We start from the raw sequence: 21,373 nt of genomic DNA, 5'->3' as shown, positions 1-21,373 counted from the left end.
TAACCGACTTTGTTTACTATAGGATACTCACCAAGACGGGCGGTATTCGTCCGTACAAGCGCAAGACGTGAAAGACGTGCGCTCTCTCTCTCTCTCTCTCTCCCTCTCTCTCTCTCTCTCTCTCGTCAGTTAACGTTAATAATAAGCTACATGCCTCGTTTAATTTCTTTGCCATTGACATCCGACTGAACAGACTTTTCACTGATGTCTGTTTACTAAGGGATGTGCTCGACCAGCTTGCGCGTCTATGCCTCAGTTCACCTTGTCAAAGCACTCGCTGCGCCAGTTTCGTTTCGCAAAATGTAGGCTACGTGGTATCGGTGCGTGGTATCGGCAAATTTTTATGAGTACGAGTATATGAGGACAGCATCGGCCCGATCCCCGATGCCAGTATAGGTATCGGGCCATCCCTACCTATTTGAATTGGCACCGTCTACTTAAGTTTTGTAATGTGAATTATTATAAACAATTATGTGATAAGCCTCTTTAAAAAAATCTTAATTGATTTACAAAACAACTTTTGTATATATATATATGCAGTATATATATATATATATATATATATATATATATATATATATATATATATATATATATATATATATATATGCAGTATATAGGCTATATATTAGTTTTTGTTGTTATTTAGTTTAGTTATTTCCCTATCTGACAGTCAGATATTATTAGTGAAAGCACCCCTCTGAATCTGCAATGGTTTATTCCACTTCTGTTATGACTTGGCCACAGTCCAAAACAAAAGTGAAACTCATCTTTGTTGGGACTCGGGCGCCATTTTATAGCCTACCAAAAAAGATCTGCGTCACATGTCCAAGAAAGAATAAAGACAAGAGTAAGTACCAAATCTCATCATTAGTCTAAAAAGCATTCTTGAAGATTGCTTTTAGTTTAGTACGTATATTGGTACTAAAGCCTACCGGTAAACTGCGGTGATTCTTCTCCGTACAACATCGAGCGTGGTTACAGTTTTTGGTCGACGATTTGAGGCAGTGACCTCGCTCTTATCGAATCATACTGTGTAGTCTTAATCGTTGTCCATTTTAGCTTTGGGTTTTTGAGTTTAACTCTGTCTATTAGCATACATACTTACATGTTTGTGTAGTGTGGGTTAGTCTATTTATGTATAATATATATATATATATATATATATATATATATATATATATATATATATATATATTTACGCGCTATTTTTTTATTCAAAGGCCGCAAAAAGTAAAACTACGAACTATTGTCAGTTGTTTATTTCTGCATTTGCTGTAAGATTATTTTTGTAATGGTTACATTATGTTCACAATGCCTTTTTCCTATATTTGAAGCTGCTAAGTTTACCTCAAAATGCTCACCACAGACTTATACCAAAGTTTCACACCACCACTTTTACTAGTACGTTACGTTACATTAACAACAAGAGCTACAACAGTTGTTTTCTATGCCACCTCAGCAGGGAATGTAGGCTACTGTGAAACATTTAATTTTTAATCACTAAACACTTTTATTCTTCATCAGTATACTGTTATTTTCTTATTGCTTAGTTGCTCCCCAAGAGTTAATAAATAAAAGTTTATTTAAGTTAAAAAAAATAATAATATTTTACTTCCTAGGCCTACATACAATTGAAAATAATCATGCTAGCACAGTAATTATAGTTATGTCAGCAATTCATTAATACTTTCCAATGTGGCTAACAGTCTTCATTCCCAGCTGCAGTACTTTATAAATGAGGGTGCGGCTGTTTCAAAAGGGGCTGGCAAATCAAGTAACAGGGTGAACACACTTATGGTTGTGGTTGATTATTTGGAAAATATGAACAAAAAGGTACCATAACAGGAACATGAATTGGTGGACAGCTGGTGTTGTTGTTACAATTACAATTATAATTTATAAGTAACTTTAACATGTCTAATCCAGTAATTTCTAACTTGATGACTTCAGTTTAAGATTTTTCAAGTATTAGGACTTATGTCATCCTGTGTCCCTACACAAGTTTTGGGTAGTTAAGATTTTGAAAACCCCTTGTATGCAGTACAGTCCTTTCAGCAATATCTTGATCAAAATCAAAACAAGTGCTTGTTTAAAAAAAAATTGTTACATGTATTTCTCAGTACTAGTAGACATTTTCAAAACTCTTCAGACTGTCATTACAGCAGCAGAGTCTGAGGATTAATCTGTGGATCAATTCATCATTGTTTTTATATATAAAAAAATGCTTTCGATGACCATATTTTTCAGATTTTACACGTTTACATAACACTTTCAAAATTCCATAATATTTACAAAAAGAGAAATACTCAACTAATTGTCTAAAATAACACTAATTATTATTATTGTGACTCTGTGTTGGTTTAGTTTTGTGAGTCAGTGTTTTAGTGAAGGTGGAAGATCCAGCTATCCTGATACAATATGGATGACTCTCAGACATCCAGTGATGAAGAAACCAGGTACTCTTATTAAAGATAAGAAATAGTAGGCTAAATATTGATACACCAGTAAAATGCCACAGTGAAGTTAGGTATAAAGATATGCTGGTTTTATATTATTGTATAATTGTATAGTATTATTTCTCTCTTGTATAGTATTATAAATTGTTTCAGTGCTTCAGGAACAAACAGTTGTGAAATATTATAATGTTATGCTGTAACCGTATGCTATATGCATAATAATTAACTCTGGAACATTAAATTACTGAAAAAGATGTTAATGTGAACATAATGAGAAGCAAGTGGTCCTTGCCATTATTCCATATTTATATAATAGAGAAAAAATTATATGTACAGTAAATGTTTATGTTTATAGTATGTGTGTTTTAAATCTAAAATGAGCAAAGATGAATTAAAACACTGACATTTTGGTACATGTGTGGGAACAGCTAGTACTTATGGTGGACAACAGGTGAACTGGTGTCCATTATAATGACCCTCACTCTTCTGTTATTTTATTCACAAACAATCATCACGTTTATCAGATTCAGAAATATCTGAGATCATGTATTTCCACAGGTACAGATATACTAATAGCAGAGCTTGTGTAATGTACAGTATGTTTTTTGCCTGAAATGGGAAATTCTTGTAATTTATATTACCGGTAGTATGCTATTCCCATATTAAATATAAATTGGTAAGGATATCTTCACACAAATAAATGTTTAAATGTTTTCTCTTGAAAATGGAAGTGTATGTTTATTCATTAGTTTTGCTAATTTGATTTACTGACATTTGTGTGTCCCTGTATGTTTGGGCCCTAAATAAATAATTAAATAAGTGTTTACAGATTGAAGTGGTTCTTAGTAGAGGTCAGTTTAATGATTGAGGGGATTTCTGTCACAGGTTGTTGTATATAATGTGTTTATTTAAATTTAATGTGATCTTAGAGGTGAACCAAATGTTACAGTTTAAATGTTACACTCCTCTCTTACAGTTTAGTCCAGCAGGAATCATCAGACTCACCAGAGCCCAGCTGTGTGTCTATGAAGAGTGACTGTTCTATGGATCATCCAATGCGTCTAAGTGCTCAAAAGAAATCATCAGATTCACCAGAGCCCAGCTGTGTGTCTATGAAGAGTGACTGTTCTATGGATCATCCAATGCGTCTAAGTGCTCAAAAGAAATCATCAGATTCACCAGAGCCCAGCTGTGTGTCTATGAAGAGTGACTGTTCTATGGATCATCCAATGCGTTTAAGTGCTCAAAATAAATCATCAGACTCACCAGAGCCCAGCTGTGTGTCTATGAAGAGTGACTGTTCTATGGATCATCCAATGCGTTTAAGTGCTCAAAAGAAATCATCAGACTCACCAGAGCCCAGCTGTGTGTCTATGAAGAGTGACTGTTCTATGGATCATCCAATGCGTCTAAGTGCTCAAAAGAAATCATCAGATTCACCAGAGCCCAGCTGTGTGTCTATGAAGAGTGACTGTTCTATGGATCATCCAATGCGTTTAAGTGCTCAAAATAAATCATCAGACTCACCAGAGCCCAGCTGTGTGTCTATGAAGAGTGACTGTTCTATGGATCATCCAATGCGTTTAAGTGCTCAAAAGAAATCATCAGACTCACCAGAGCCCAGCTGTGTGTCTATGAAGAGTGACTGTTCTATGGATCATCCAATGCGTCTAAGTGCTCAAAAGAAATCATCAGATTCACCAGAGCCCAGCTGTGTGTCTATGAAGAGTGACTGTTCTATGGATCATCCAATGCGTTTAAGTGCTCAAAATAAATCATCAGACTCACCAGAGCCCAGCTGTGTGTCTATGAAGAGTGACTGTTCTATGGATCATCCAATGCGTTTAAGTGCTCAAAAGAAATCATCAGACTCACCAGAGCCCAGCTGTGTGTCTATGAAGAGTGATTGTTCTATGGATCATCCAATGCGTTTAAGTGCTCAAAAGAAATCATCAGACTCACCAGAGCCCAGCTGTGTGTCTATGAAGAGTAACTGTTCTATGGATCATCCAATGCGTTTAAGTGCTGAAAAGAAATCATCAGACTCACCAGAGCCCAGCTGTGTGTCTGTGAAGAGTGACTGTTCTATGGATCATCCAATGCGTTTAAGTGCTCAAAAGAAATCATCAGACTCACCAGAGCCCAGCTGTGTGTCTATGAAGAGTAACTGTTCTATGGATCATCCAATGCGTTTAAGTGCTGAAAAGAAATCACCAGACTCACCAGAGCCCAGCTGTGTGTCTGTGAAGAGTGACTGTTCTATGGATCATCCAATGCGTTTAAGTGCTCAAAAGAAATCATCAGACTCACCAGAGCCCAGCTGTGTGTCTGTGAAGAGTGACTGTTCTATGGATCATCCAATGCGTTTAAGTGCTCAAAAGAAATCATCAGACTCACCAGAGCCCAGCTGTGTGTCTGTGAAGAGTGACTGTTCTATGGATCCACCATCACATCATAAATCATCTCCACTCTGGTACAGTATTTCTGCAGACATATAGTATCAGTATTATTTGCAAACATTAAGGAAAATCTGCAAAAATTCACTGATGCTCAAGAAGACAAACACAAATAGGCCATTAAGAGCTGGGGATGTAAACTTTTGAAAAGGCTTGAGATGTGTGAATTTTTCTTATTTTGTTTAAATGTGCCCGGATGATTTAAATAAATAGTAATATAGAATGTTTCCCAGAAAAGAAAAACAAAAATATATAACAATTTAGCCCGATCATTCCAAAAGTTTTCATTTCTTAATGCATTGTGTTGGCTTCTTAAGCATCAAGTGTTTGCATCTTTTGTAAGAGTTGTGTATGAGTCCCTCAATTGTCCTTAGAAAAGATGGATTTCAAAATCCTAGTCTTTGTTGGAAGAACTCAAATGTGCAGAAGATGCTGGAAAACCAAATACTTTTTCTGAAGTATTTAAATACTCAAGTATTTTTCTGAAGATCAGTTTGCAGTTAAACTGCTCAGGACAAACAGGGGACTCATGAACAACTATCACAAAACTAGAAGACAGCTGTGGATCACCCAAGTAATGACACACAGTATTAAAGGGGTCCTATTATGCTTTTTAACTTTTTCAACTTTAGTTAGTGTGTAATGTTGCTGGTTGAGCATAAAAAAGATCTGCTAGGTTACAAAGCTCAAAGTCCACTCCAAAGGGAGATATTTGATTGGTAAAACTTTACAATAAGGTTTATTAGTTAACATTAGTTAATGTATTAACTAACATGAACTAACAATGAGCAATATATTTGGGTTACACTTTATTTTAAGGTGTCATTGTTACAGTGTAATTATATATTTAAGTACATTTGTAATATTAATTAACTACATGTACTTACTATAGGGTTATGGTAGGATTACGGTTTGGTTGAGGGTTAATTGCATGTAATTATGCATAATTTACTGTCATTACTACGGTAAGTACACATAGACGGATGCCCCCCCGCAGCTTTCATGAGCGGGTCTTTTCCGCTCCATGTGTGCGCCGCGGTCTCCGTTCCGTATGTGTGTGTGTGTGTGTGTGTGTGTGTGTGTGTGTGTCGGCGCTCTCTGCTCAATGTTCCACTCCGTTTGCGCTGCGCGTTCTGCTCTGTCCTTAACGGCCCAAACGCTCTAATCATGTACCGATCACGCACTGGAAAATTAAAGTCCGCTCAAATAACATGACATTTCTCTGTAGTAGACTTCTGTTTGCTGAGCTGGTATAGTCATGCTGGGCAACAATGGTAAAATGACCTGCTCTGATCACATGCTTTGGTAATAATTGCTTTGCAGGACTATATTTTATTTGATAATTAGTAAAAAAAAATAAAAAAAATCTGTTAAATTGATTATGTTGATTGCTTATTGAAAAATAATAATATATTGATGTTTAATATTATTTTAATATAGGGCTATTTTTCTGTTCCTTTTTTCCCCTTTGTTTAATTTAATTAGGTGATTCTAAGTTTAAATATTGATGATTACAAGCTTGGGGGGAAATGCAATTAATTGCAATTAATTACAGCAAATTGGGCAATTAATTAGTTAATTTTTTTTATTGATTCCCAGCCCTAATATATATATATATATATATATATATATATATATAAATATAAATACAGAATCTGAATTAAAATGTGTTTGATTTAAGCCTACATTTCAAAATTTTGTGTCATAAAATTTCTTGTTTTTAAGCCTTTCGCACATACGATCACACCAGTGTAATCAGTCTAGGCTGGTCCCTGGAGCATATGATCACACCAGTGTGATTAGAACGGTCAGTGCATCACATGATCAACTGCTAAATTCAAATGTTGAATTTAGCCAGAGACAGGTGTGCTCAGAGCTGTCATATATCACAACTTTTCAGTTTTCAACCACATACTGTTTATTTTAGGTTTTAGACATATAAATTCACATAAGTACTAAAAAAACAATACATTTAGAGTTTGTAAAATACACACTGATGTCTATGGAAGAGGTAATAATACACCTTTCCATTATAATTCGACACGTTTTATTCATATCAGATACACATTGTGTAAGTAACTTTAATGTTTACTCTATTCTTCTCCCAGTTCACCGGTCACTTACTTTTATGTATTTCGGGAGAAGTGGATGAATTCATGTGTTGTAAATCAAACAGATCCGATTCTCTGAACTGCGTCTGCGGTTACTCCCCCCCATCCCAAGAATCCTGCCCCCCTCTCACAATATAGTTCCCATGTCCCTGTAAGTACATGTAACATATGTAACAAGAACACTGTAAAATAGTATTACCTACATTTGTAACTGTATTAGTTAATCTTTGTTAATGTAAGCTAATACAAATACAGCATTGTTTGTTCATGTTAGTTAACAATGCATTAACTAATGTTAACAAATACAACCTTTGATTTTAATAATGTATTAGTAAATGTTGAAATTAACATTGACTAAGGTTAATAAATGCTGATGAAGTATTGTTCATTCTTAGTTCATGTTAACTAAGGTAGTTAACTAATATTAACTAATGAACCTTATTGTAAAGTGTTACCATTTTATTTAACAGAATTATAATATTAAAACATTATAACCTCAACATTTGTCTGTGCGCTGCACATTTTACGGAGAGCAGATTCCAGAAGAGAGTACAATGCAGGCTATACGCACAAAAGCTTTTCCTGAAAAAACATAGCCATTCCCATTTTGTCGGGACAATCTGTTGTTTATGGATCACTAATGTATGTCTTATTATTTGTAGTTGTGTTTTCTATTAACAGTTCCAGTTAAAAGCTTTATGTAGTTGCTATGATGTAAACAAAGGGAAAAGCTTTGCCTCCGCTAACCTGCTAACTAACATTACAGTGTTGATGTAGTGTTTACTTTAGGTTTTGTATGCTTTCACCGCCCCTTTGGAAAATTATCCATGATTTTGTGATTGATTACTGTTTGTATTACCAGAGTTTTCCAAAAAATATGATTAAATGGATAACGTCTCGGGTTACGTATGTAACCCTTGTTCCCTGAGAAAGGGAACGAGACACTGCGTCTGTGACGACACTAGGGGAACGCCCTTCAGCGTAGCGCGTCTGAATTTATGAATGAAACTAGTCCAATCCTATTGGCGTTGCGTGATGACGTAGCGTGTGACGGCATATACGGATGTGTACATAAGCACGCCGGCACACAGAAAAGTCAGCTTTGCTATGAAGCAAGTCGCTCCAGGCGGGGTAAGGCGTGGCGAACCGACGCAGTGTCTCGTTCCCTTTCTCAGGGAACAAGGGTTACATACGTAACCCGAGACGTTCCCTTTCGAGGGAACTCGAACTGCGTCGGTGACGACACTAGGGGAACGAGATACCCACTATACCACAACAAAACCCGCCTGCCCCAGTGTGAAGCTGTCTCCAGGCACACTTAGGACGAGAGCACTCGTGCACCGGGTGTAGAGGGAAGGTCCAGACTGTAGAATCTCATGAATGTGTGCGGAGTGGCCCAGCCAGCCGCCTCACATATGTCATGGATAGGAGTTCCTGAAAGGAGGGCTTTGGAGGACGCCATGCCTCTAGTAGAGTGAGCCCTCACGGCCATAGGTGAAGGCAGATTGCGCACCTGATAGGCCAGGGAAATAGTCTGAACGATCCAGTTGCTGATGGTTTGCTTAGAGGCGGGAAGCCCTTTCTTGGGGGACCCAAAACACACCAGGAACTGGTCTGCCTTCCTCCACTGTGAAGACCTCTGAACATAAATGTCTAATGCTCTGACAGGGCAGAGCAGGTGAAGTCTTCCATCCTCTGCCGTCACATGAGGTGGTGGATGAAACGCCTGCAGAACCGTAGACCTAGCCATATTGGATGGCACCTTAGGGACATAGCCCAAACTGGGGTGCAGGATGGCCTTGACTCTCCCAGGAGCAAACTCCAGGCACTGAGGAGATACCGAGAGTGCCTGGAGATCTCCTACCCTCTTAAGAGAGGTGATGGCAAGGAGAAAAGCCATCTTGAGAGTCAGGTTCTTGGCCTCAGCCGACTCCAGCGGCTCGAAGGGGGCCTCAACCAACGCCTCGAGGACCACTGCCAGGTCCCAGGTGGGAACCCTGGTGCGAGTTGCAGGTCTCATCCTCCAGGCTCCACGTAGGAAGCGTACGACCAGCTGATGCCTCCCCAGAGGCCCGTCACTCAGAGGAGCGTGGAAAGCCGCAATGGCAGCCACATAAACCTTGAGTGTGGACGGGGTAAGCCCAGCAGAGAAGCGGTCTTGGAGAAACTCCAGTACTGAAGCCACCGGGCAGTTAACTGGGTCCAATTCACGCTCTCTGCACCAAATGGAAAAAACATTCCACTTCAGGCTGTACAGCTTCCTCGTGGAGGGAGCTCTGGAAGTAAGTATAGTCTCAACCACTCCTGCTGACAGGCCGGCTTCTAGGTACTGTGCCCCCTCAGGGGCCAGACCCACAGTTTCCACAGCTCTGGCCGAGGGTGGAGAACTAAGCCCTCTGCCTGGGACAGCAGGTCCCTCCTCAGAGGGATCTGCCATGGCGGGCCTGCTAGGAGTGATATGATATCCGAGAACCATACTCGGGCCGGCCACAACGGGGCTACTAATAGCAGGCTGACCCCGTCTCGACGGACCCTTTCCAGAACTCCTGGGAGCAGAGCGATTGGGGGAAAGGCATACAGACGTAGCCTCGGCCACGTCTGTACCATAGCATCCAACCCCAGCGGGGCTGGATGTGTGAGGGAGAACCACAGTGGACAGTGAGTCGTCTCTCGAGACGCAAACAGGTCCACATCCACTGGGCCAAACCTCTCGCATATCAACTCCACCGTCTCGGGGTGGAGTCTCCATTCCCCGGGCCTCAGCCCCTGCCTCGACAATATGTCTGCTCCCTGGTTCTGGTCCCCCGGGACATACATCGCCCTGAGAGACGACAGTCTCCGCTGGGACCACAGGAGGATCTGATGCGCCAGTCTGCACAGAGGGCGCGACCTCAGACCCCCCTGGCGGTTTAAATAGGACACCACTGACATATTGTCGGTTCTCACGAGAACGTGGCGACCTTGGAGGCCTGGCAGAAAACTCCTCAGAGCTCGGAACACCGCCAACATTTCTAGGCAATTTATGTGCCATGAGGAATGATGGTCCTGCCAGAGACCTCTCGTAAAGCAGCCGTCCATGACCGCGCCCCAGCCCGAGAGGGAGACGTCTGTCGAAATCGTAATTCGGCGACATAACGCTCCCAGCTTGGGACCTTGGGACAGAAACCAAGGCTTCTTCCATATTGATAGGGAACGAAGGCATCTGCGCGTATCATGCGGAATGGATTTCCCCTTGGGGAAAACCCCTTGGCCTTCAACCACCACTGCAGGGCCCTCATGTGCAGCAGGCCAGAAGGTATCACGCTGGACGCTGCTGCCATGAGACCCAACACTCTCTGGAAGTGTTTCACTGTGATGGTGTGGCCTAGCTCCACCCTGTTTAGTGTGGTCAATATGGACTCGATACGTGCAGGAGACATCTGTGCCTGCATCGTTGTCGAGTCCCATACCACCCCCAAGAACGTAGTCCGTTGGGCGGGTGTCAACACGCTCTTTTTCGTGTTGAGCCTCAACCCCAAGCGCTGAATATGGCCAAGGACGACATCTCGATGCCGAACTGCCAACTCTCGAGACTGGGCCAGGATAAGCCAGTTGTCGATGTAATTCAGCACACGGATGCCCTGGAGCCTCAGAGGGGCCAGAGCTGCATCCATACACTTGGTGAATGTGCGAGGGGAGAGTGCTAGGCCGAAAGGAAGAACCCGATATTGGTACGCTTCGCCCCCGAAAGCAAACCTCAGGAACCTCCTGTGAGATGGAAGGATGGAGATGTGAAAGTATGCGTCCTTTAGATCTATCGTGACAAACCAATCCTCGGATTGGATAGAACTCACGATAATGGGAATAGTTAGCATCTTGAACTTGAATCTCCTCAGAGACTGGTTCAAGTGCCTTAGATCTAGAATCGGACGCAACCCTCCATCCTTCTTGGGAACTATGAAGTACCGGCTGTAGAACCTGGACTCCCTGACTGGTGGGGGAACACGCTCTATGGCCCCTTTTGCCAGCAGCGAGTGAACTTCCTGTTCTAACACCAGACCCTGCTCTGGGTGCACTGAAGTCCAGACCACCCCGTTGAATTTTGGTGGGCGGACATGGAACTGCAGTCTGTACCCAATTTCTACAGTGTGCAGGACCCATGGAGAAATATTCGCGAGGTTTTGCCATGCCTCTGCAAAATTCACCAAGGGAATGGTGTCCGGTGTTTTGTGCAAGTCCTTGACGGCACCCTGAAGCGGAGAACCGGCAGGGAAAGACCGACAACGACTCACGGTGTGCGAACCCAAACGCTGACTGGCTGCAGGCCTTTGGGGCAGACAGACCAGCGTGTGCTCGCTGGAAGCTAGCGTGTCCCGAAGCGTCAGAGACGGCGGGATACTGACGCCAGCTTCCTGAGGGCCCAACGAGAGAGGGGACCTCAATCGCTCTCTCTCGGGGGGGGCGGCCCTTCGAGGTCTCACAGGAGTTAGGACCTCTTTCCCTTCGCCTTCCTAGACTGGATGACGGTCCTCAGATCCGTCTTCTCAGGAGGCTGTGGGTGGGAGCGCTGTCTAGAGTCCCAAGCTCTTTGAGGGGGACCTCTAGAAGCGACGCTCTCCCTCTGGCTTTGGCGGTAGGAGGAGCTCGATGTGGGCTGAGGCTGCTTCTCCCTAGCAGACCTCCTAGACCTTGATCGACGAGGGAGATATTGCTTGAAGGCTTCGCTCTGCTTTTTAGACTCCTGAAATCTGTCGACGACTGCATTAACGGCTTCGCCGAACAGACCAGTGGTACAAACAGGCGCGTCAAGGAGAAAGGCCCTGTCCTTTTCCTTAATGCCCGATAAATTAAGCCACAGATGCCTCTCCGTGGCTACCAGTGCTGACATGGAGCGGCCGATGGCGCGGGCCGTCTCCTTGGTAACACGGAGAGACAAATCTGTGGCCTTGCGAAGCTCAGCGATATCATCGACAGTGGGACCCTCGCCCTGGTCTATCTCCCTTAACAGGTCGGCCTGGTAGGCCTGCAAAATGGCCATAGTATGCATGCTCGCACCAGCCCGACCTGCCGCCATGTAAGCTCTGCCCACCAAATCAGATGTCGTACGACAGGGTTTGGAGGGCAATGCCGGTGTCTTGAGGGATGACGCAAGGTCGGGTGAAAGATAACTGGCTAAAGCTTCCTCCACCCGAGGCATCATCCCATATCCGTTTTCTCTAACCCCCATAATGTTGCTGTAATTTAACATTGGAGGGTTAGACAGGCGTGCTGAAAAAGGCCTGTTCCAGGATTTACACAACTCATTGTGTAAATCCGGGAAGAACGGAAGAGACCGGCGTGAAGGTTGTGCGCGATGCTGCAGAAAACGTTCGTCAAGTTTGCTCTTGACTCGCGTTTCCTGTCTTTCCTGTGGCCAACTAATGTTAAGTTTGGCCACAGCTCGCGTTACAACCTCCATGAGCTCGTCATAATTAGGTGTAGTTTGAGCCGAGTGGTGTGCCTCGTCGAGATCCCCCCCCGCGACGCTGAGCACATCTAATTCCTCGGAATCAGATAGCTGCAGCACCGGGTCTACATCCCGAGCGGGAGAAGCTGCGGGGCGGGCTCCCGAACGGGGGATAGGGGAATCTGAACTTTCAGATGAGGATCGAGAAAGTGCCTCGGCAGTCTCGATCCCCTCTGCAAGCTCTCACTGCGAGCCCCACGATCGATGCGGGACCTGAACCACGGGGAGCGCGCATCTGGCCATCTTCATTAAATAAAGCCAGACGGGAACGCAGCACTCTGACTGACATGGATTCGCAATGACCGCAAGCAGCTCCCTCGAGAGCTGCCTGGGCGTGCTGCATTCCCAGACAAGACACACACATCTCGTGTGTGTCCCCAGCCGTAATGAAGCGCGGGCAGGGAAACACACATTTTTAAATTGCTCACTTGCCATTATAGTGTTTTGCAACAGACAATACAACACCAAATAGAACAGACTTCTCACACACACACAGAGCGCTTGCTGAAAAGCAAAAAGCTGACTTTTCTGTGTGCCGGCGTGCTTATGTACACATCCGTATATGCCGTCACACGCTACGTCATCACGCAACGCCAATAGGATTGGACTAGTTTCATTCATAAATTCAGACGCGCTACGCTGAAGGGCGTTCCCCTAGTGTCGTCACCGACGCAGTTCGAGTTCCCTCGAAAGGGAACATCATATTTATAATCAGAAACACACACAAAAATATACCATTCTGAAACATCCTGTGAAATCCATGCTTGCAAAATCCATACATGAAATCGGTTCAGCACGATCCTCTTGTTCATTCAAAGTCTGAATCGGGTTTGAAATTGACACCATCATTAATATTTACAACCGAGTAGAGCTTGCGGTTATGAAGGGGCGTGAACACCAAGCAGTGCCAATCACAACACACTGGGCCAGCTAACCAATCACAGCCCATTTCATATTTCGGAAGGAGGGGCTTCATCAAAAAAGGCCTGTTCAAGAGAAATTGTGTCTCAATTCTGCAAGAGATAGGACCCAAATCCAAATGAGCAGACAAGGGTTTTCTATTAACAAGACTGAAGACTTGAGACAGCAGGGAAAGTGAAGTGTGAACTAGGGCTGCATGATACTGGGAAAATATGCGATATTGTTGTTGAGTATTGCGATAATGGTATTTCTTGCGATATTAAATTTCCCTAGAGAAATGCTATTTTTATTATGTTTTTTTTAATCATTTATATATGTAATGATCATACTAAAATAAACAGGTAGGCTAATAAATATTCTTCTGATCTTCAGAAGTATCTCAGTTTTTTCATAAAGAGTTAACGTTACACGCAACACTTTAATAAATGGTTGTCTGTGAAACTCTGTTATTGTTACTTGCCATTTTGTTAGCAGTTTTGGTAGATTTGGGCTTACACTTTTTGAAGTCTTCATATAGCTCCCTGAGATTGCGTTCCAGATGACTGTGGAGATTAGTTTCCTCTCGATGTGGCCAACATTTTTCGGCACGACTTAGTGACACCGTCACCTTCACTTATGTTCACATATCGCGTTTTTTCGCAAAATTGAAGCACATTTTTCCAGGTCCTATGCTGCGACGAGATGAGAACATCTCAACTTTTCAGTTGAAAAGCCAGCAATCTCACAGCAATTTCAGTCAGCAAGCTCACGCAGGTCATGGTTGCATAGCAACGACAGATGCAAGCGCGTGTGGAAAGGAGGAGATAGCGGCACGGCCACACTTTCCATGCATTTTTGGACGTGATATATACTATCGCATATACTGTTATCACGATAACGATAATTTTCCGATATATTGTAAAGCCCTAACGTGAACCACAGTTCCGGTGACCACTGAGACAATCAGGAAGATAGCGATGACGTGAGTACAATAGAGGCAGCTCCAAAGGAAAGACCAGGCAGGAACATAAGGAACTCGTAACTTGATGTAGATCTCAGATGTAGCACCAGTCTTGCCGCCAAGTAGAGGCTCACAGAACCAGAGGTTCTGTAACCCAAACAAGGGTTAGATAGCTGCACCAGTCAGGCAGTTAAGAATCAGTGGCCAGGGAGCTCAGGATACAGGAACACACAAGACAGACAAGATATAGCAACAATTAAGAGAACCAAAATTAAACTAAGACCAATGACTAGAGAAACAAAAAGTAAAGAAATAAAAATAACTAAAGCAAACAAAATGAAGAGTAAAAAAATAAGATCCTAAAAATAAAAAAACCTGGAATTGCAAAAGAAAAGCAAGACTTCCACTTATCAGGGAAAATAAGTCAATAAAATATAATAAAATAAAATAGTAATTATTAAAAATAATTAAAACAAAATAGAACACAAACTAAGTTATAATGCACAAGAGCTAAAGTGAAGCAAAACAGCACTAGAGAAAAATAAAATAACAATAAGGATACTCTGACACTGGAAATAAAAAATAAAATAAAAACTAGAGCAAGCGCTGAAATAACTTAAAGAGCACAAACCGCAAAACACCACAAAGTACACACACAATGAACTAGCAAAGAAGACATGAGGGAAAGAGGCACAATATAAAGGGACCAGAGCACATGAGGATCAGGTGAGCACAATTAGTGAAAGGAGGACTTAGACGTGGACTAAACAAGGGGGCGTGGTAACAGGAAACAAGGAGGCGGGACACGATGAGCACATGGCAAACACAAACTAAGACGGAGCCACTCAAACACAAGACAAACATAGAAACATGAAACAAAGACAACACAGACAAGGCTGCCAGGGCAGAACCCTGACAGACTGGGGAGAGAGGAGCTGTAATAATGTAAAATATAATGCGTTTTTTGAACAATCAAGCATGAAAACATAGTACACCCCAAAAACAAAATCAAGAGTTTGTCAAAGGGCATAATAGGACCCCTTTAAAATGAGCATATGTAAAGGGCGGCACTACATTTTTATGATCTTTCCCATTTTTTTTAAATTATTAACATTTTGCAGATTTGTCGGACTGAGTGGCACAGATGGTAGAGCACTTGACATGTATCTGAGCTACTGGCACATGGGGACCCAGTTTAGATTCCAGCCTGGGTCATGTCCCGATTTCCTTCCTCTTTCTCTCTTTCTATGCATTCCTGTCACTCTACATGACACCAAACTATAAGAGAAAAAAAATGAACATAGAAAAAAGTATATTTAAACATTTTGTAAATTCTGCAAGGTGTATGTCTATACATCAGTGCAACGTGCAAACAACATACAATAATGTCAACAATAACAAAACAATAAGAGAGAAGCATGTGTACAGAATATGCTAGAAAGAATATAAATTGATCAAATTCTTTCTATATTTTTATTTATAATCCTCACCTGATGTTTTACCATAAATTTTATATTGGTAAAGCATCTCCCCACATCAGCAGAAACATCACATTGTCGTGTGTTTTTCTTGTTTAAATGTGATGTCTGTTGATTTAGAATTTCTGGAGCCAATTAGGCTCTAAAATATGAATGTTGTACACATATATGTAAAGTTGTTCTATTATTGAATTATTGCAAATTTGCATTTGTCTTTTTGTCGACTTAAATGTAATAATGTGTTATTTTAATTCTACAGTCGTAAATCTAAACTTAAAACAAGTCTGAGGAAGAGGTTTCGGTGTCTAAATGAGGGAACAGCGAAGCAGGGAAACCCAACACTCCTGAATGAGATTTACACAGAGCTCTACATCACAGAGAGTGAGAGTGGAGAGATCAGTAATGAACATGAGGTGAGACAGATTGAGACACAATCCAGAAGAGCAGCAACAGAGGACACACCGATCAAATGCAATGACATCTTTAGACCTTTACCTGGACAAGACAAAACCATCAGAACTGTGCTGACAAAGGGAGTCGCTGGCATTGGAAAAACAGTCTCAGTGCAGAAGTTCATCCTGGACTGGGCTGAAGAGAAAGAGAATCAGGACGTCCAGCTCATATTTCCACTTCCTTTCAGAGAGATCAATTTGATGAAGGACAAAACACTCAGTCTTTCAGAGCTTCTTCATGTCTTTTTCCCTCAAACAAAAGAAATGGAAATATCCAGTAACAAATATAAAGTGATGTTCATCTTTGATGGTCTGGATGAGTGTCGTCTTCCCTTAAACTTTCACCAGAATGAGACTCTACGGGATCAGACCAAAGAGACCTCAGTGGACGTGTTGCTGACGAACCTCATTGTGGGGAATCTGCTTCCCTCTGCTCTCATCTGGATCACCTCCAGACCAGCAGCAGCCGATCTCGTCCCCTCTGAGTGTGTCCATCGAGTGACAGAGGTACGAGGCTTCAATGATCCACAGAAGGAGGAATACTTCAGGAAGAGAATCAGTGATCAGAGTCTGGCCAATACAATCATCTCACACCTGAAGTCATCAAGGAGCCTCTACATCATGTGTCACATCCCAGTGTTCTGCTGGATCTCAGCCACTGTTCTGGAGAAGATGTTGAGCGAAGCAGAGACTGGAGAGATTCCCAAGTCTCTCACTCAAATGTACACACACTTCCTGATGGCACAGATTAGCATCAAACATGAGAAGGACTATGAAAAGAACACGACAGATGAAGACCTGATCCTCAAACTGGGGAAACTGTCTTTTCAGCAGCTTGTGAAAGGCAATGTGATCTTCTATGAGGAAGACCTGAGAGAGTGTGGCATTGATGTGACAGAAGCATCAGTTTACTCAGGATTGTGCACTCAGATCTTCAGAGAGGAGTTTGGCTGGTATCAGGGGAAAGTCTTCTGCTTTGTTCATCTGAGCGTTCAGGAACATCTAGCGGCTCTATATGTGCATGATTCCTTCACAAAAAACAGCTCACGGGTGTTCTCTAGGGAGTTTCCTGACTTATCCATGTTTCTGAAGTATACTTTATCAGATATGCATCAGAGAGCTGTGGATGAGGCTCTAAAGAGTAAAAATGGACATCTGGACATTTTCCTTCGGTTTCTTCTGGGTCTGTCAGTGGAGTCTAATCAAATTCTCCTACAAAGACTAATGAAACAGACAAGTAAATCTGACAGCAATGAGGAAACAGTTGAGTACATCAAGAAGAAGATCAGGGCCATTGACTCTCCAGAGAAATCCATCAATCTGTTCCACTGTCTGAATGAACTGGGTGATCGTTCACTAGTGAAGGAAATACAACAGTATCTGAAATCTGGAAGAATAAAAAAAATAAATGAAGCCAAACTCTCTTCATCTCAGTGGTCAGCTTTAGTCTTTGTGTTGTTGACATCAGAGAAGAAGCTGGATGAGTTTGATATTAATGATTTTGTTGGAAGAGACAATAAAACTGAAATACTAAAGATACTTCAGAAGCTTCTTCCTGTGATTAAAGAATCCAGATCAGTTCAGTAAGTATCACTCAGAACAATCAGTTCACTGTTAAAACATCAGGAAAATAACAGTTCATAAATCTTCAGTGCTGCAGATGTTGTCTAGAGTTCAGTGGTCAGTATTTGATGTGTTTCCTAAATCGTGACAATGTAAAATTCCTTCAGGCATTACAAACAATGTCAGAAAATGTGTGTATGAATAAATAATTCAGGTTTACTAGTTGAATGTTCTTGCACATAAAGAAGGAATTTAAATATTTTGATGTGTTTCACAAAATCTTATAAATCGTATAAACCGATCTGATCTGAACTGAGAGATTGAAGAGTGTGTCATTGTTCTCTACAGGTTGAGTGATTGTGATCTCACAGATGAAGGTTGTGCTGCTCTGACTTCAGCTCTGAGATCAAACCCTGAACACCTGAGACTACTGGATCTGTCATATAATAAAATATCAAATTCAGTGAAGCTTCTCTCTCCTTTACTGGAGGATCCTCGCTGTAAACTGGAGATGCTGAGGTAAGATCATCTCTTCGATATTCACAAATATCTTTGTCCTTGGTAAGAAGTGTCCTTTAATGTAATTAGGGCTGTTCTTCAAACACACTAAATCTCAGCACAAAAGACTAAAGGCTGAAGGTGAATTTCATTTTGTTCATCTCCATCACATCACATGACATGTTGCTCTTGTTTTTGACCCACCAAACATTTACTGAAGCTTCAGTTACTTTCTAAGGCCCTGTCCAAACGAACACGGGTATTTTCAAAACCGCAGATCTTTCTATGTGTTATGTGTGTGAGAGGAATTACAAACCGAGCACGTTACGAGCATCTCCCGATAATGTATAAACGTTTAAAAAATGTGGGGAGTTGGCCTGACTTTCCCCAGCGTATAGGCTATCCCCTATTGCCAAATCATACACAACCATGGCACAGGCTATCGATGAGGCTATAGCTCAGTGGCTGCAACCATACAGTGTGCACATACACTGTCACGAACACACACGCGCACACACACACACACACACACACACGCCTCTCTCTCTCTCTCTCTCTCTCTCTCTCTCTTTTCGTGTTTGCGCATGCGTGAGCGTCTGTTGAGCGAGTGGAGGGTGATTCGGAGTGTGGCTGAAGTTTCTTCTCAACTTTTACGGTCTGTTATGTTCTTTCTCTTCTGCTATATATCTTGCTGAATTGGTATCGTGTGTGTTTGTAGGGGGGGAGAGGGATAGGGGAGGGTTAGCCAGTTTTTAAAACTGGCGGCCATGGAGAGTTCGGGAGGACCGGGTTTTGCCCAGCTCACCCGGCGGCATGGAATTAAAGTGCCGGTTGGCATTGAGAGCTCAGTGGAGGAGGTTAGTATAGCGATCGGAAAAATTGTTGGATACAACAGTATACGGTCTGCATCTAGGATGAACGGTGCTGTTGTCCTGTTTTTGGATAAGATTGAAAAAGTGAATGAGGTTGTTGAGAAAGGAATAACGCTGAATGATAGCTTTGTGAAAGTTTTACCTCTGGTTAATCCAGCGAAGAAAGTTATGCTTTCGAATGTGCCCCCTTTCATTAAGGACGAAACTTTAGAGAGGGAACTTTCAAGACATGGTCAGATTGTCTCAACCATAAGGAAGATTCCTTTAGGTTGTAAGTCTCCATTATTGAAACATGTTGTTTCTTTCAGGAGACAAGTATATATGGTGCTGAAGAGCGATATAGAGGATTTGAATATTGTTGTGAAGTTTAGGATTGACGGTTTTGACTACGTTATTTTTGCGACAACTGAAAGTTTGAAGTGCTTTGGATGTGGTAAGGAAGGCCACTTAATGCGTTCATGCACTGAGAAAGAAACGCAGAAAAATAGCACTGTGGGAGGAGATTCGGAGGAAAAGAATCAGGAGAGCAATAAAATAGAACAGGTGCTTGTAGCTGGCGATAAAGGAAAAAATGTGGACGAGGTAGAGGTGAATGGAAATGTAGAGGAGAATATAAAGGAAACGCAGGGAAGTGATGAAGTAAATTTGATTGAGCTACAAGCAGATCTTTTTCAAGATGATGAGACAATTTTCAAAGTTCCAACAGTTAAAGGTCCCATGACATGCTACTTTTTGTAGGCTTTAATATAGGCCTTAGTGGTCCCTAGTACTGTATCTGAAATCTCTTTCCAAAAATTCAGCCTCGGTGCAGAATTATAGCCACTACAAGCCAGTCCCAGAATGAGCTTCCTTCAGACAGGCCGTTTCGGTGTCTGTAGCCTTAAATGATAATGAGGAGGAGAAAGGCGGCGCAAAGTGGAGGGTGGGTTGCAAAGTATTGAGGAGGAGAAAGTATTGCAAAGTATATGCAAAGTATTGAGGAGGAGAAAGGCGGCGCAAAGTGGAGGGTGGGTTGCAAAGTATTTTCTGGGCTACTTTTTGTAGGCTTTAATATAGGCCTTAGTGGTCCCTAGTACTGTATCTGAAATCTCTTTCCAAAAATTCAGCCTCGGTGCAGAATTATAGCCACTACAAGCCAGTCCCAGAATGAGCTTCCTTCAGACAGGACGTTTCGGTGTCTGTAGCCTTAAATGATAATGAGGAGGAGAAAGGCGGCGCAAAGTGGAGGGTGGGTGTGGCCTTGACCATCTTGCGCAACGGTACCGTGGCGTGCATGTTTACGTTGGATATAGCAATGGCACGAAGACACACAGTCTTTCAAGCATTTCAGTTTGACTCAGAATCTGATCCGGATGGAGAAGCAACGGATGAAGAAGTTGCAACTCAGCGGCTCCAGCAGGACGTTTCCGAATGGTTAGTTTAAAATATTATGTCTGGATACGGTACTTTATTCGGATGGTTTACAGTTATTATCATGTAGCTAACGCTAACCTACTGTTGCCTTTTCATGAGAGATCTGTAACGTCTGTAATTTATCTTATTACAATTACATCAAGCTCTGCGATCTTGAAATGTGGATATCGCGCGCGCCATATAACCAACAGGAAAACAGTTATCCAAATAACAAAGAAGTGTACAACACTCACGTTACAGTGTGTGTATTCACACACATAAACTGCATAGCTGCATAGTTACAGCCACATTCTACGTGTAACAGTCTAGGTAACCATAAACAGTAAAGCAACACACTTATATATCATTAGTTGACTTACTTGTCCGAGGTGTGTAGCTGAGCCAAAGAGAGTGATCCAGACTTTAGTTTCAGACATTCAGCAAGCCCAGCTCTGTATTGACCCTTCGGTGTTCATTTGTACATCCACTAATTGAGCAATTGTTATGCTTCGCTCGCTCAAAAGCCATGATATCTCTCGTGGACAAACTAAAATCGCGCGCGCGTTCCTGCTTCCTAGCGCATTTTCTCATGGGCGGAAAATATTTTCTGGGCGGGCAAAGCAGAGACAGGGGAGGTAACATTTCCTCCTTATGACGTCATGAGGAGATTCAAGATCAGCGCGTATGAGCTTCCATTTTCTCAAAGGCAGAGAAAGATAGCAAAAGCTTGATTTACACCGATTGAA

General features: G+C 42.2%; 1 protein-coding gene across 3 annotated transcripts in view; it reads left to right on the top strand.

The window, feature by feature from the left end:
* Positions 1–774: 774 nt before the first annotated feature.
* LOC311077106 (NACHT, LRR and PYD domains-containing protein 3-like) overlaps positions 775–21,373 on the top strand; it is a 96,989-nt gene continuing 76,390 nt past the window's right edge. For 2 of the 3 annotated variants that reach the window (XM_084138903.1, XM_084138901.1), the window contains exons 1-5: positions 775–850; positions 2,368–2,459; positions 3,436–4,932; positions 16,110–17,885; positions 18,214–18,384. In XM_084138903.1, the coding sequence (XP_083995029.1) occupies positions 2,422–2,459; positions 3,436–4,932; positions 16,110–17,885; positions 18,214–18,384 (3,482 nt within the window). In that variant the 5' untranslated portion in view covers positions 775–850; positions 2,368–2,421. The remainder of the gene's footprint in view (positions 851–2,367; positions 2,460–3,435; positions 4,933–16,109; positions 17,886–18,213; positions 18,385–21,373) is intronic. The other variant, XM_084138902.1, reaches the window with a different exon arrangement.

Source organism: Abramis brama (genome assembly GCF_963993115.1).
Source record: "Abramis brama genome assembly, contig: SCAFFOLD_57, whole genome shotgun sequence".
NCBI lineage: Eukaryota > Metazoa > Chordata > Actinopteri > Cypriniformes > Leuciscidae > Abramis > Abramis brama.
The sequence above is the reverse complement of the archived record's forward strand: the minus strand, read 5'-3'. Positions and strand labels throughout refer to the sequence as shown.